Source organism: Staurois parvus, unplaced genomic scaffold, assembly GCF_062004578.1.
Source record: "Staurois parvus isolate SC_StPar_1 unplaced genomic scaffold, SC_StPar_1.0 ptg000783l, whole genome shotgun sequence".
In the NCBI taxonomy this organism is placed as follows: domain Eukaryota; kingdom Metazoa; phylum Chordata; class Amphibia; order Anura; family Ranidae; genus Staurois; species Staurois parvus.
Window position 1 is genome coordinate 2,135,972 of NW_028318579.1, and position 16,809 is coordinate 2,152,780.

General features: G+C 42.3%; 1 protein-coding gene across 1 annotated transcript in view; it reads left to right on the forward strand.

Annotated features, from left to right (window-relative positions):
- The window catches only part of KCNK9 (potassium two pore domain channel subfamily K member 9), a 281,558-nt gene extending 268,159 nt beyond the window's left edge, over positions 1-13,399 (forward strand). The window contains exon 2 of the mRNA XM_089654646.1: positions 10,996-13,399. Within this exon, the coding sequence (XP_089510772.1) occupies positions 10,996-11,837 (842 nt within the window). The 3' untranslated portion in view covers positions 11,838-13,399. The remainder of the gene's footprint in view (positions 1-10,995) is intronic.
- The last annotated feature ends 3,410 nt before the right edge of the window (positions 13,400-16,809 follow it).

The following is a 16,809-nucleotide window of genomic DNA, read 5'->3' on the forward strand; positions in this document are numbered from 1 at the left end:
CAAACACAAACAGAGACACCTGTACACACACACAGACATGTACATACACACACAGAAACATGTACACACACACACAGAGACACACGTACACACACACATACAGACACATGTATACACACACAGGCACGTACAGACACGCATACACACAGATACATGTACATACACAGAAATACATACACACAGACACATGTACATACATTCACAGACACATGTACACACAGACACATGTACGTACATACACAGACATGTACATACACATACACACACAGAACCATGTACACACACACACAGAGACATATGTACACACACACACAGACACATGAATACACACACAGGCACGTACAGACACGCATGCACACAGATACATGTACATACACAGAAATACACATGCACAGACACATGTACATATATGCACAGACACATGTACATACATACACAGACACATGTACACACAGACACATGTACATACACACACACAGACACATGTACACACACACAGACACATGTATACATGTACATACACGCAGACACTTGTACAGATACACATATGTACATACACACAAACACATGTACAATTGTACATGCATACACAGACACACACAAACACATAAAAAGTTGCAGTACTTCGTTGTTCACTCACAGAGCCGGGTACTGCACTCTAGGGGGAGGCAGAGAGCACAGCACACACTCCTTGCTTTGCTTTCACTGCGCTCAGCTATTGAGAAGTCTGACGGCTCCCAGTGCCAATGACAGATCCGGCCTGAGCTCCGAGCCTGCTCAGCAAGATGGCCCTGGGGGACACACTCACCCCCACCATAATTTCCACTCGCCATTGGTGAGCAGGCGAGTGGAAATTTCAAGCCCTGTATATATATATATATATATATATTTATTGAAATATATTTTGAAATGTATTGAATATGGCCAAAATTGTAGTATTTCAAATATATGTCAATATATTTTGGAAGTATATTTTTCAAATATATTTCAAATATACTTTTCTTCCATGTGGGGGGGGGGGGTAGGGACACAGTCATCTGACACTCCAACAAGAGTTAGGTGCTGATGATTTTTCAGCCAGCAGAGGCTCATGAAGACAGTGGAGGTCCGTGGCACAGGTCAGCTTTAACCATTTTCTTAGCACGTCAGCATTTGATTTGGGTTTTTAAAATCTGAGAGTCGCTTTAAGGGGGAAAAAAATAAATAGCTGGATCTGAAAAAAAAAAAAACACCTGTTAGCTGTGTAGTCGTAATAGAACTACTTTTCCTCCGACAGTGAGCAGACTAGCAGCGGTAGGAACTTTCGAGTTCAGGAACAAAGCAAGGAGCAGCACAACGCTGAAATCTACAAAGCGCCACTGGATATCACAGCTGAATGCGTCGTACTTCCAGTTAATCCATTCCGTCAGCAAGGTGAACGTCTCAATCCCGGCAGCGAACCAGGTGTGCTGGGGTGGTGGAGGCCATGCCACCTGCCTGGAAGCATTATGCAGCTAATTTTTATTTTTGGGATATTCAGAGGCTGTAATTAGCCCGGCACAGTGATATCAGGGGGATGGCAGAAAAAAAAAAGAATAGGTCTGTGGCATGACAGGTAAAAATAGAATGATGAATTGGGCAGCGGACCGGGGTACGTGTAAAGCGTTCCGCTGTAATAGAGAGATCAAAGAGATTAGCCAAAATATATTTCAGGCATGTAAAAGAGTAATGGATGGAAAACTCGGCTCTTAACTATTTCTGCAATGTCGCTTTTGCACAGCAGGCTTCTGACCCAACATCCCTCCAGTCCCTCTTTCCTCCATCATTGTGCATTTTTGAAAGTGGACTTTGGCCATGTAGTGCAAGGAAACAGGTGCACTTTAACCTCCCTAGCGGTCTGATTATGTCAGTATTTCTGTGCTCAAAGCGGTACATTTTTTTGCATGGAAATATGTTTTTTTTATTGTAGGCCTGTAATTCTTAGGAATAACTCACTGAAATCTGTCCGAACAAAAGTCTAGTAAACATCCCGGGTATGTTAAAATTTGAAACATGAAATCATAAATTATAATATAATAATTAATAATCATAAAAAATAATAATATAATAATAAATTTAATTCAATAATATAATCAAACCAAAAACACTGAAATTTGAAATATAGCGCCAAGTTCGCACATCACTGAGCAAAGTCGCAGCATCGTTTTCAGTGTCTGATGAGGAATTTCCCCCACGAATCATTATCACTCAATTCTGCAAGTGGCTCTAATTTACTATTATTATACAGTATTTATATAGCGTCAAAGGGTATGCTCAGCGCTGTACAGTAGCAAGGGGGGCAGAATATGAGACAAAACATTAACAATACAATACACGAGGGGTTCGTGGGCCCTGCTCTTTCGAGCTTACAATCTAGGAGGGAGGGGAAGGTGGCACAGGAGGAGATGGCTGTGGGGGATGGAGTGGTGGGAGGAGTGGAGGAGGTTAGTTGTTAGGTGAGGTTGGGTGTTAGGTGAGGTTGGGGTAGGCTTCCCTGAAGAGGAGGGTTTTCAGGGTGCGCCTGAAAGTGAGGAGGGTAGGTGACAGTCTGATGGATTGGGGTAGGGAGTTCCAGAGGACGGGGGAAGTCCTGGAGAAGTCCTGCAATCGAGTGTGGGAGGAGGAGACCAGGGAGCTAGAGAGTAGGAGGTCCTGTGAGGAGCGGAGGGCACGGGTAGGGTAGTATTTGGGTATCAGGTCGGTTATGTAGTTCGGGGCGGTGTTGTGAATGGCTTTGTAGGTCAGAGTTAGCAGTTTGAATTTGATGCGTTGGGCAATCGGGAGCCAATGAAGGGATTGGCAGAGGGGGGAGGCAGATGTGGAGCGCTTGGTGAGGTGGATGAGTCTAGCCGCTGAGTTTAGGATCGACTGGAGTGGGGATAGCGTTCGTTTGGGTAGGCCAGTGAGAAGGGAATTGCATGACTGTTGGACTTGCAGAATCCCAAGGCTAACACTTACCTACCCCCCTTAAAACACCACCACCCCTTCAAAACCTTTTTCCCCAAATAAACACGCAACTCACTTTTTGGTGTAAAACCGGCCATAGCAGCCATTTATTTAACATAACTCAACATAAATATCTTACAGTAACTCAATTGATACCTGACAGTAAATACCACCCGGGTCCAAGGTCTCTGAAGGCACCATTACTCCCATCACCAACTCGGCTGTATCTACTACCCAATGAAAGGCCCCCAGCCGCTACTACACCGTCTCGGGGACAATCCTACCGTTACTTAACCCAGATACAGCCAAATGAACTCCCACATTACCAACATGACCTTTTATTGGGAAGGGACACCCATACCTACGATGGGCCCAACCCATAATTCCTCAACTTGTCACTCCACCACCGCCTTCAAAGACCCATCGTCCCCTGCCAGCTGCCATGACAAACGAACAAACACTGCAGGACACAACAGCCATCCTGAACCTTGAACAAACACATGAACCCACATAAAACAAACACCACGAACAACCACCAAACAGCAAAACAACACCGGAACAAACACAATGACAAAACTATAACCAACACAACAAACAGAATACAAACCAACTTCAGGGCGGGAGGGCGGGAGAAACCACCTCCATGATGGCACAAGCTCCGACTGACTCCGACAAGACACCACCCCCCCTTTCAAATCCTGCAAGACCACCCACCATGCTACTTACACCAATCAAGTAAGTAACCACCCCCCATCCCCTTTTCCTTGCCTATGCTCCACCCAAATTCCACTCTCCACCTTGTCTGCACGCCCCAGTCATGCTGGCCCTCCCTTATACTTCGCTCAGTCCAGGCCTTGACTGTAGTCCAGGCGTGAGATGATGAGGGAGTGTACGAGTTGTTTGGTGGTGTCTGGGGTGAGAAATGTGCGTATCTTGGAGATGTTGCGGAGCTGGAGCCTGTAAGATCTAGATAGCAGTTGGATGTGGGGTAGGAAGGAGAGGTGGGAGTCCAGGGTGACACCCAGGACTTTGGCGTGTGGGGTGGGAGAGATGGTGGCATTGTTAGTAGTGATGGAGAAGATGGGGGGGGGGGAACACGGGGTGGGGGGAAGACCAGGAGCTCGGTTTTGGATAGGTTAAGTTTGAGGAAATGGAGCAACATCCAGTCTGATATGTCGTTTAGGAGGTGGGCGATGTGGGCAGAGAGTGAGGGGGTGAGGTTGGGGGTGGAGAGGTAAATTTCTCTAGCTGGTCAAAAACCGCTTTTGACCTAAAGCTCGGGGATACCGTTTATAGTACTTAAAGTTAACCCTGAGCTACACTCGGGAATACCGCCATGGGGGTTAATGGTGACCCCACCAGCAACACATACAGAGCCCCACCTCCCCTTTACTGGTGTTCTAATGACTGGTGTGGAGCATATGAAGAAGCAGCAGAAGTGAAACAGAAGCAATGAGATTCTTGCACTCCATGTCCTCAGGTACAGCTTCCTCTCCAGCAAAAAAAGAGCAGTGAGCAGCACAGCAGTAACATCACCAAATTTTATTCCAAAATTCAAGGGCAACAGTCCATCCAGTTCAACCATAAAAAAACTTATAATCCTATACCTACAGTTGATCCAGAGGAAGGAAAAAAAAACCCAGCAAAGCACGATCCAATTTGCTCCTGCAGGGGAAAAAATTCCTTCCTGATCCCCCGAGAGGCAATCAGATATCCCCTGGATCAACTTTACCTATAAATGTTATATCCAGTTATATTCTGTGTATTCAAGAAAGAATCCAGGACTTTTTTTTAAAACAATCCACTGAGCGGGCCAGAACCAAGTCTTGCCAAATCTATATTGTAATGCCCCCTGCTGGCTACTATCACCAAAATGAATGTACTGGTTGGTGCCTTGTAAATGAAAACTATGGTAAATAATATCCAGGTGCTAACATATTGCACAACCACTAAATGTTCGTTCTGCTTTAAAGTGTTACTAAACCCCCAACAGTACAATCAGTCTGTAGATGCAGTAAAGCATGCTTGTTATACTCACTGTGGAACCTAAGGGGTTAATCCTCTGCATTGTGTAAAGCTGCTGTTTGATCCTGTCTTCTTTGATCCTCCCCGTCTTCCTGTGTGGCCCTCTTATTTCCTGATAAGACATATCATGCGGAGACATGTTGAAAAAAACCCTAACCAGAAAAACTAATGGGGCTTTAAAGGTACCAAACCATACCAATAAAAGCGAATTGATAAAATATAAGACCAGTAGATTATTATTATTATTATTATTATACAGTATTTATAAAGCGCCAATAGTTCGCTCAGCGCTGTACATTACAGAGGGGGACAGAACATGTGACAGAACAATAACAACACAATGCAAAACATGAGGGGATTGAGGGCCCTGCTCTTTGGAGCTTACAATCTAGGAGGGAGGGGATGGTGGCACAGGAGGAGATAGCTGTGGGGGATGGAGTGGTAGGAAGAGTGGAGGAGGTCGGCAGGTTAGCAGGGGGTGGGGTAGGCTTCCCTGAAGAGATGGGTTTTCAGGGTGCGCCTAAAGGAGACGAGAGTAGGTGATAATCTAATAGGTTGGGGCAGGGAGTTCCAGAGGATGGGTGACACCCTGGAGAAGTCCTGGAGGCGGGCATGGGAGGAGGAGACCAGGGAACTAGAGAGAAGGAGGTCTTGTGAGGAGCGGAGTGTGTGTGCTGGGTGGTACTTGGATATTAGGTCAGTAATGTAGTTCGGGGCAGTATGGTGGACGGCTTTGTACGTCAGTGTTATTTGATCCGTTGCGCAATCGGAAGCCAGTAGATAAAATTGAACACCTTTTATTTGGTTAAAAAACACCCATAGGTGGGGCATATTTATCAGACATAGAAAACCATAAAAATAAAATACAATCAATAAGACAGTAAATTGTTGCTGATGTCCTCATGGGTATCAGCCGTAAAAAAAAAGCAACCATAGCATTAGAGGAAAAGGCTAAACTGTACAAATAGTGGATACGATGGTACATGGCTAACAGTGGAGACAGAAAATTCATTCATGTTGATATAAGACACCTAACCAGATGGTATCATAGGTGTTGATGAACGAATAAACATGTAGTTTCCACTTGACACCATGAAAAGGTACTTTGTTTTGGGATTCCAATGCATTTCATGGGACAGAGCCCACTTCTTCAGGGAACAAAAGAAAACATTAATTCCTACAGTAAACCAAAACAGAACCAAAAACATATAATCAATGTGTGATCATACACAATTATGCAAAACAAATTAAAACTAAACAAATTAACAGCAATTACCAGTCAGACCCAGAGATTTCCCTTTTTCATAGTAATAAGCTTTCAGTTAAAAAATACAAAGAATCTGGTTTATTGTACTATTTGAATGCAGCAAAGGGACTGATACCTAAGTTTTGGAGGAGACAGGAGGTGCTGAAAATAAAATGGGTGGATAGGGTGGATCAAATATGTAAATTGGAGGAACTTTATCATTTGAATGAAGAGGAGAGTCACCATAAAAGATGGAACAAATGGGAGGAATTCAAAAAGTCAAGGCTAGTCTTAGAGGTTATGGGGGATTAACGTAGAATAATATGGAAACTTATTTTTGTTCTTCTTTAACCATTTCAATACCGGGCAATTTTACACCTTCCTGCCCAGGCCAGTTTTCAGGTTTCAGCGCTCTCACACTTTGAATGACAATTGCGCGGTCATACAACACTGTACCCAAAATTAAATTTTATCATTTTCTTCACACAACTAGAGCTTTCTTTTGGTGGTATTTAATCGCCGCTGGGGTTTTTATTTTTTGCTAAATTAACAAAAAAAGACAACAAATTTTGAAAAAAAACACGTTTTTCTTTGTTTCTGTTATAAAAGTTTGCATATAAATAATTGTTCTTCATAAATTTAGGCCGAGATGTATTTTGCTACATGTCTTTGGTGAAAATAACCCAAATTAGGATGTATTATTTAGTTTGTAGGAAAGTTATAGAGTTCACAAACTATGGTATAGATCTGAATATTGATCAATCCTGAAGTACTGACGGCCAATCTAATTTCTTGAGGTTCAAGAATGTCAGAATAGTACAGATATCCCCCAAATGACCCCTTTTTGCAAAGTAGACAGTCCGACGTACTTCATAAGAGGCATGGCGAGTTTTTTGAAGTATTTTTTTTGTTTTTTGTCATAATTTTTCGGAAAATGAAAAAATTAAAAAAAATATTTTCACTATTTTTTTTAACATATTGTCACCAATGCAGTACAGCGTCATCATATAACTGGCATGGCCGGTGATCAGGGACACTGACTGGTGACAGTATGAAAAATATATATATATATATATATATATATATTTTTATTATTTTTTATTAAATTTTTTTCTTTTTTTTAAGATTTTTTTTTCATATTTCACTATGACCAAAGTAGTACAATGTTACCATAGTAACATTGTACTACTTTGGGGAAGTGATCAGTATTTTTTTTTTTTTTTACACAATTTGCTTATACCAAGGAATTACTTTGCTATAAGCAAGCATTTACCTGAATGACATCGATTCATTCAGAGTTTTTTTTTTTTGTGCTTAGCTGTGATTTGGCCACAGCTAATCACATGACATGTGCATGTGATTAGCTGTGACCATTCACAGCTAGACACTAGTATACAATGGATGGCATGAATGAAGCCAACCATTGTATACAACTGTCATGTGACCTGCTGTGATTGGTCACAGCAGGTCACATGGTACCAGCAACGGGGGCTGATACTCAGATCTGTCATCGGCCGTGTCCGAGGTACACGGCCATTGACAGATCGCGCCGCTGCGCGGCTCTGCAGGAGTGCAATCTGCGCATGTGCGGGAGGACACCATATGGCGTCCACCCGGAAAGCTGATGACATTTGCCGGCCGCCATTCGGCCATAGGGCGGGCGGCAAATGGTTAATAGAGATTACGATCTCCAGAAATGTACAGGAAAGGGGTCAGGGATTGGATGGGGGGGGGGGGTGGTATATAGGTAGGGGTGGTGGGGGGGGGAAAGGGCTTAAACGATAAATGTTTTGATAATATGCTAAGATTACAGCACTGAGCGAACCATTGGCGCTTTATAAATACTGTATAATAATAATAATTTTAATGAGTATGTTTGTATAACTTGTTTATCTGAAAAAATTAACAAATATTTAAATAAAAAAACAAACAAAAAACAGCAATTACCAGTTGATGATACCAGCACACTCTCAGATAGCTCCTGAAAGATATGGGTCAATAGTATCTGGATGGACAGAGAGGGGCCTCCAATAACCAATATAAATAGTGAACATCGATCATGAAAGAATCCAAGTTCACTTGAAGACTTGTAAAGAACAAAGTCGTCATTCTAAGGGATCACAAAATACAGTTGATCAGAAAAAGGAATAATAAATATCTCCCCCTATACAAAGTAACAACTACACCCCAACTCCCCAAAATTGGTCAAAGGTCCAAACCCTCAAAGAGGGAGAGGGGGGAGATCCTCAAGTTATATACAACTTAAGTAAACAAGCGACCGAATGTCTCAACAAAAGTGGAGTTACTCTTTAGTCCTTTTGTAAAAGTGTTTTATATGCAGGGGCGGACTGACCACTTGGAAACTCGGGCACTGCCCGAGGGCCCGAGGTCAGTAGGGGGCCCCATGAGATGCCCCTGGTACCTTTTTCATAGGCTTTTTGAGTTTGGGCAAGGACACAGGGGCCCCATGACCCCCTATTGCCCGGGGGCCTCATGAGTTGTCAGTCCGCCCCTGTTTATATGTACACTTCGTCCGGGTGCATGCGAACTTGCGAGTTGGAGCTTGCGATGTTTATGCCATTTTCTCTGGTGTATCTTTTTACTGCTACTGTTGTCATTAAGCCATATGATTTCAAACTATTTGTTTTCTTCTTCAACTTGTACTTGGTGAAGTGTCTTTAACCCCTTGACGCCGACGTCACACAAATATGCGGCCTGACAGAACTGGGCTTTTTTCCGTGGGGCCGCATATTTGGGTACCTGTCTTTGTGCTGGGAGTGTGTCACATGGCATGCTCCCAGCGCAAAGACCACGGTGCAACTGAGAGCCCCGGGTCCTGCTATTACGATCGGGACTCCCGATTCCGGGTCACATGATCACTGTGATAGCCTCTGATTGGCTATCACAGTGATCAGTCACTGTACAGCCCGGCCCCCTTGTTTTTTTTCTCTTTATGAATGGAGAAGAGAGATACATTGTATCTCTTTAACTCCTGGCATAGAGAGAAAAAAAAATGTTTGTGAAAAAAATAAATAAATAAATGAATAAATATTAAAAAAAAAAAAGATATAAAATAATGACAAAATTGCTAGATCAAGGTTTGATCTAGTTCAGTGCCAGGGTATGTGTTTAGGTCAATGGTCAAAGTCAAAAGATCAGGGTCAAAGGTCAGGAATTTTTTTTTTATTGGTATTAGTATCAGTGTGTTTTAGGTAAACAAAAAACAAAAAAACAACAAAATGCACACTATTGTTTCTGGGCTTTACTGCGAGTACAAACAAGAAATAACATACACATATATGGTATCGCTGCGATCATCAAGAGCTGGAAAATTTCTTTTGGGTTGTTCTTTGGTGGTAGGTTATGGTAGTAACAAGAAACACACAGCTAAATTAAAAAAAAAAATTTTTTTTACTATTTTGGGCCAGTTTTCATTTGATAATAAAAAAAATCAGGTGATATCCATTACCATTTACCACCAAATGAAAGCCCAATTTGTCCTGAAAAAAAAACGGTATAAATCACCTGGATGTACAAAGTAGTTGTGATGATATGTACGGTTTTACTAAAACGTGTCATTGTTGCAAAATTGTGCTTAGGCATTAAGATTTGCTTTTCCCTTAGGTGTGAAGGGGTTATTAAAGATTTTTGAGCTAATATAAAAGGGAATTTTAATGTAGGTTTGTAGCGAACTTCCTAGTTTGTAAGCTCAGCCGGGCCCTCTGTTTCCTCTTGTGCCAAATTGTATTGTGACTGTAATGCTTGTAAAGTGCTGTGCAAGCTGTTGGCGCCATATAAATCCTGTATTATAATAATAACTAGAAAAACTACAATTTCTGGGGAAATTGTGTGAAGTGTTCTTGCCTCCACCTCTATATTGTGAGAATCACAAGACCCAGACCTACATTTTGATGCATAGTATGTCTCTAAAATATTAAAAATGAAGGCACAGTTTAAAAATTACCCTTCAAATTTGAGGTGGCTAGAGTGGAGTTTCAATGAATGTCAATGGGCGGCGTGAGTTGCAAACAAATGGTCATATTGTGAAAACTATCAGGACTATGGCTTAGCCGTGGACATTTTTAGTGGCAGCAGGGATAGCTGAACGTTTTGATATACGATTTGTGTAGGTGGGCTTGAAAATGAGGGAGTGATGGCAGTTTAGAAATCATGTCCTGATTTTTCAGTTCACACTCTAGCTTTTGTCAGCTCCCACTCTAGTTTTGAACATTCCGCCATTCATTCCTATGGGACCAATTTCACCACAAAACGCCAATATTTCATGAACCATTCGGCGAAACGTTCCACAAAGTAATAGCGCACCAATCGGGAACAATCCGCACGTTTCCGTATATTACTGTCTATGTAGTGTAAAAACTGTGGGAGGGGTTAGGGTGGTAAATTTGGCTATAATAATAAGAATATATATGTGAGATAACAGTAAGTGGTCGCCATGGAAGAACACTTAATAATACAAGTTATCAGACTATTGGAGGACAGACAATTGAACACAAATTTTCTACACTACTTAAAGTATTGTCTCAGCAATTAGTAGTGTTAATAATAATAAATCATAATTCTTGGGCTAGAAGGCTACAAAAACTTCCTTAGTAAACTTCCGTCCCCCACGCCAATGGGCACTTACCATTTGTAAAAGAAAATGGGATGTGTTGCTAATATTGTATTCTGATTTTGGGGTTTTGTGATCCCTTTTCCATACCCTTCGATTGTGTAATGCCCTTGTTTCTCTGTTCTCCTAGGTTATGGGCATGCTGCACCTGGAACCGATGCAGGAAAAGCTTTTTGCATGTTCTACGCCGTGCTGGGAATCCCCCTCACCCTGGTGATGTTTCAGAGTCTCGGTGAGCGAATGAACACCTTCGTAAAGTACCTCCTGAAACGGATTAAGAAGTGCTGCGGGATGCGGAGCACGGACGTGTCCATGGAGAACATGGTGACCGTTGGGTTCTTCTCATGCATGGGAACCCTATGTATCGGAGCTGCTGCCTTCTCCCATTATGAAGAATGGAGCTTCTTCCAGGCCTACTATTACTGTTTTATAACTTTAACGACAATAGGCTTTGGGGACTACGTGGCCCTGCAGAAGAACAGGGCCCTCCAAAAGAAGCCGCTCTATGTGGCTTTTAGCTTTATGTACATTCTGGTGGGATTGACGGTCATCGGGGCATTTCTAAACTTAGTTGTTCTCAGGTTTTTAACCATGAACAGTGAAGACGAGAGGAGGGATGCTGAGGAACGGGCATCTTTAGCCGGAAATCGCAACAGCATGATTATTCACATCCAAGAAGACTCACAACACGGCCGGCCGCGATATAAAGCTGAAGTCACAGACCTTCAGTCGGTTTGCTCTTGCATGTGCTACAGGTCCCACGAGTACACCAGTCGGGTGGTATCTCACCAAAACTCCTTCAGCTCCAAGCTGAATCCTCAGTACTTTCATTCTATATCGTATAAAATTGAAGAAATCTCACCAAGCACATTAAAAAACAGTCTCTTTCCATCTCCCGTTAGTTCTATTTCCCCCGGTTTGCACAGCTTTACAGAAAGCCACAGGCTAATGAAAAGGCGAAAGTCAATTTGAGGTCACCTCCGTTCTTTTGCCGCTGATCACCGTCCTCTTTCTCTCTCTCTCTGCTGTTTAGTTTTTGCTTTTTTTTGCAACGGCCGCAGAGACGGGCAAAAGAAAGAAAAAAAAAAAAACAACTAATCTGCCTTTTTTTGAGACTCAAACAAATTGAGCATGAAGCATGGGAAACGTCTACTCCAGCAAATTATGCCTTACGCTAACCCCCTGAGTGGATTTCAGAAGTTTTCATAATAAATATAAGTTACAATTCCAAAGTTGCACACGAACAGGGGGGGCATTTGTGTGCCACTCGTATTTCTGACCTAACAAACTTTTTGTTTTACAAAATATTAAAATTTAAAAAAAAAAAACAAAAAAAACAAAAAAACAGGTGACGGGTATACACTTATATGTCTGTGCAATCCCAGAAATAATGCATTCTAAAGAAAGAAAAATTAAATATCAGGTATTATCTACTTGAAAGAAAAATTATTGCTTAATCTAGAGGTTAATCCTAGAAGAGAATATTCTAAAAAAAAAAAATTATTTTTTGTTATACTTATTTTTTATTGCCAGACTTAAGCATGTGCTTTAGACAACTCTGTATGCCGGGGTATCGCCTGATGAATTTTTAAATGCTAGATAGATTGTTTAAGAAAAATATAGTTTAAAATAAAATGGAGGCAATGGATACTTCTTGCTTGCCAGTTCAAAATAATAAAAAAAAAGCATGCACTTTGTGAAACTGGTATGCATTAAAAGAAAACAAAATGCATATAATGAAATAAAAACTTTTTTTTTAATTCATCAGAATGATTAATTTTTGTTTGCCTTTCAGTTCCAAATAATTATGTTTTTTTGCTTGGACATTTATTGGAGGGACTAAGGCACTGATTTTAAGTTAAATTTATTTTTAATTTTTTTTTTTTCAAAATTTTATTTAAAAAAAAAAAACATATATAAACAATAATAATATTTTTGGTGCAGCAAGTACCTGCATGAATAGAATTATATTTTTAGGGGAATGCTTGATTAAAGGTGGGTATATTTGGGTGGATGTACTTTTTTTTAATTCAATAAATAAAAAAAAGCAGGGCATTCCTTGTTGTATGTATAAAAAAAAAAATATATAAGATTGTCTCCTATTGATTTTGATTTGTAAATATCGGTAATAAACCTTTGTTGGTGTGAGAAAAAGGTTAAGGGACAGTATCCTCTAGTCTGACCTTCTCAAAGACTGGCAAAGGTTGAATTTCCTTTAGATGCCACATTGGCAAAGTAGGTGCAGGGTTCTCTACTATTATAAGCCACATTTGCTGGATTTAAAGGGACATGGAACTACAGCGCTAACGGGGCTTGCAAAAAAGCAGATTCCGCTGGGGATGAGCCGTGTGTGTCTATAATAGATGCAGTCAGTTTGCTTTTGAAAAGCTGGATCTAAAAGTCTTTATTGCAGACATGTCAGCTGCCTGTATGTAATGTCTGCACAACCCATAGGAATTCATGCACTCAGTTGCAGAGCTTTGTACCTCATAAGAATACTATTGATGGGTTGCAATAAACAGTTCATGTCTCTATCTTTTCAGAATTGTCTGCTTTTAATTTGAACAGTGGTATGGTTGTCCATGATATTTGGAATTGTTAGGGTTTGTGTACATGGGCCTTTTTAAACCCAAGTTTGATGTGCTATTGAAATGCTCATAAAAGACAAATTAGCAGATTCCTTTTTACCTCAATGGCACAGTATGGATTACATTTTTGGGATACCATGGCATGTCCCTTTGGAGACACCTTTGGCATTGCGGCATTTGACAGCTATGACAGTGTACACAAACCCATACGAAGGATAACAGTTCAAGGGGCAATCCCTGGACAAAAATTGCTTCCTAAATATGAAAAGCACAATTTAAAATGGGAATGGGTAATGCACAGTGTGATGACCATTCACTCCTTAAAAGCCAAGGTGTCCATAGTCTAAACACAACCATTTTCAACCAGGGTTCCATGGAACCCTAGGGTTTCTCCAGAGGTTTCCCAGCGGTTACTCATGTTGGGGCTGATTGACCTACCATCTCATGGTGCCTGAACAGTTCCAGGGACAACACCACTTGGCAAAGCCATTGGAGATGCCTTTGGCATTGCGGCATTTGACAGCTATGCGAGTGTACATAAACCCATACGAAGGATAACAGTTCAAGGGGCAATCCCTGGACAAAAATTGCTTCCTAAATATGAAAAGCACAATTTCAAATGGGAATGGGTAATGCACAGTGTGGTGACCATTCACTCCTTAAAAGCCAAGGTGTCCATAGTCTTAACACGGTTAGTGAGGTGGATGAGTCTGGCAGCAGCGTTCATGATAGACTGGAGGGGGGATAGTCTACGATGACGTAGGCCAATGAGGAGGGAATTACACTAGTCAAGGCGAGATATAACAAGGGAGTGAATAAGTTGCCTAGTGGTTTCCGAGGTTAGGAACGGTCGTATCTTGGAGATGTTGCGGAGGTGAAGTCTACATGATTTTGTCAGCGATTGGATCTGGGGCTGGAAGGACAGATGGGCGTCTAGGATTACACCTAGTACCCTGTCATGAGGGGATGGACTGAGGATGGTGTTATCGATATTTATGGTGAAGTCAGTGGGGGTGGCGCGGGCAGGGGGGAATACTAGGAGCTCAGTTTTGGAGAGGTTGAGTTTAAGGAAGTGGAATGACATCCAAGCTGATATGTCGCTTAGTAGGCTAGCGATGCGGGTGGAAACTGACTCTTTAAAAGCCAAGGTGTCCATAGTCTAAACACAGCCATTTTCAACCATGGTTCCATGGAACCCTGGGGTTTCTCCAGAGGTTGCCCAGCGGATACTCATGTTGGGGCTGATTGACCTACCATCTCATGGTGCCTGCACAGTTCCAGGGACAACACCACTTGGCAAAGCCATTGGAGATGCCTTTGGCATTGCCGCATTTGACAGCTATGCCAGTGTACACAAACCCATACGAAGGATAACAGTTCAAGGGGCAATCCCTGGACAAAAATTGCTTCCTAAATATGAAAAGCACAATTTAAAATGGGAATGGGTAATGCACAGTGTGATGACCATTCACTCCTTAAAAGCCAAGGTGTCCATAGTCTAAACACAGCCATTTTCAACCAGGGTTCCATGGAACCCTAGGGTTTCTTCAGAGGTTTCCCAGCGGTTACTCATGTTGGGGCTGATTGACCTACCATCTCATGGTGCCTGAACAGTTCCATGGACAACACCACTTGGCAGAGCCATTGGAGATGCCTTTGGCATCGCAGCATTTGACAGCTCTGCCAGTGTACACAAACCCATACGAAGGATAACAGTTCAAGGGGCAATCCCTGGACAAAAAATAGCTTCCTAAATATGAAAAGCACAAATTCAAATGGGAATGGGTAATGCACAGTGCGATGACCATTATTATTATACAGGATTTATATAGCGCCAACAGTTTGCTCAGCGCTTTACATTATAGTGGGAGACAATACAGCAACAATACAGTTCAATACAAGAGGGATTTGAGGGCCCTGCTCCTTGGAGCTTACAATCTAGGAAGGGGGGGTGAATGGTACAGTAGGTAGTCACTGTGGGGGGATGGAGTGGTTGGAAGAGTAGAGGATTCCAGAATTAGCAGAGGGCGGGATAGGCTTCCCTGAAGGGAAAGGCTTTCAGTGACCGCCGGAAGGCAAGTAGAGTAGGTGATAATCTGATAGATTGGGGTAGGGAGTTCCAGAGTATGGGTGACGCCCTGGAGAAGTCTTGGAGACGAGCATGGAAGGAGGAGATGAGGGAGCTAGAGAGTAAGAGGTCTTGCGAGGAGCGAAGTGTACAGTTTGGGTGGTATTTAGAGATAAGATCGGTGATGTAAATTGCGGCAGTGTTGTGGATGGCTTTATATGTCAGTGACAGAGTTTTGAATTTTATCTGTTCGGCAACTGGGAGCCAGTGGAGGGATTGGCAGAGAGGGGAGGCGGATACGGAACGGTTAGTGAGGTGGATGAGTCTGGCAGCAGCGTTCATGATAGACTGGAGGGGGGATAGTCTACGATGAGGTCAGCCAATGAGGAGGGAGTTACAGTAGTCAAGGTGAGATATAACAAGGGAGTGAATAAGTTGCTTAGTGGTTTCCGAGGTTAGGAACGGTCGTATCTTGGAGATGTTGCGGAGGTGAAGTCTACATGATTTTGTCAGCAATTGGATCTGGGGCTGGAAGGACAGATAGGAGTCTAGGATTACACCTAGTACTCTGGCATGAGGGGAGGGACTGAAGATGGTGTTATCGATATTTATGGTGAAGTCAGTGGGGGTGGCGCGGGCAGGGGGGAATACTAGGAGCTCAGTTTTGGAGAGGTTGAGTTTGAGGAAGTGGAATGACATCCAAGCCGATATGTCGCTTAGTAGGCTAGCGATGAGGGTGGAAACTGACTCTTTAAAAGCCAAGGTGTCCATAGTCTAAACGCAGCCATTTTCAACCAGGGTTCCATGGAACCCTAGGGTTTCTCCAGAGGTTGCCCAGCGGTTACTCAAGTTGGTGCTGATTGACCTACCATCTCATGGTGCCTGCACAGTTCCAGGGACAACACCACCTGGCAAAGCCAGCAGTGTTACACTAATTATCTTTTTTTTTTAGTTGTCTGTAAGGGTAGCAATCTCACCACCACTGTAAGGGGCACTCTTCCTACTGACCACCAATGTAAGGGATATTTTTCCCATTGACCCCTTATGAATCAAATTTAGTAAGGGTTCACCAAGAGCTAAAAATTATTTTAAGGGTTCCTCTGGGGTAAAAATATTAAGACAGGCTGGTCTAGAAAGCCACAGCACATTGTCAAGGTTTCCTCTTGCTTACCTCCTTAGTGCCACAGTCCTGCCCTTTAATGCACTCAGTTGCTTTAGTACATACAGGATCATGTGCACATATGGAACAAAATACAAAATTCTGTATGGTTCCTCTTAGTTGTCTGAG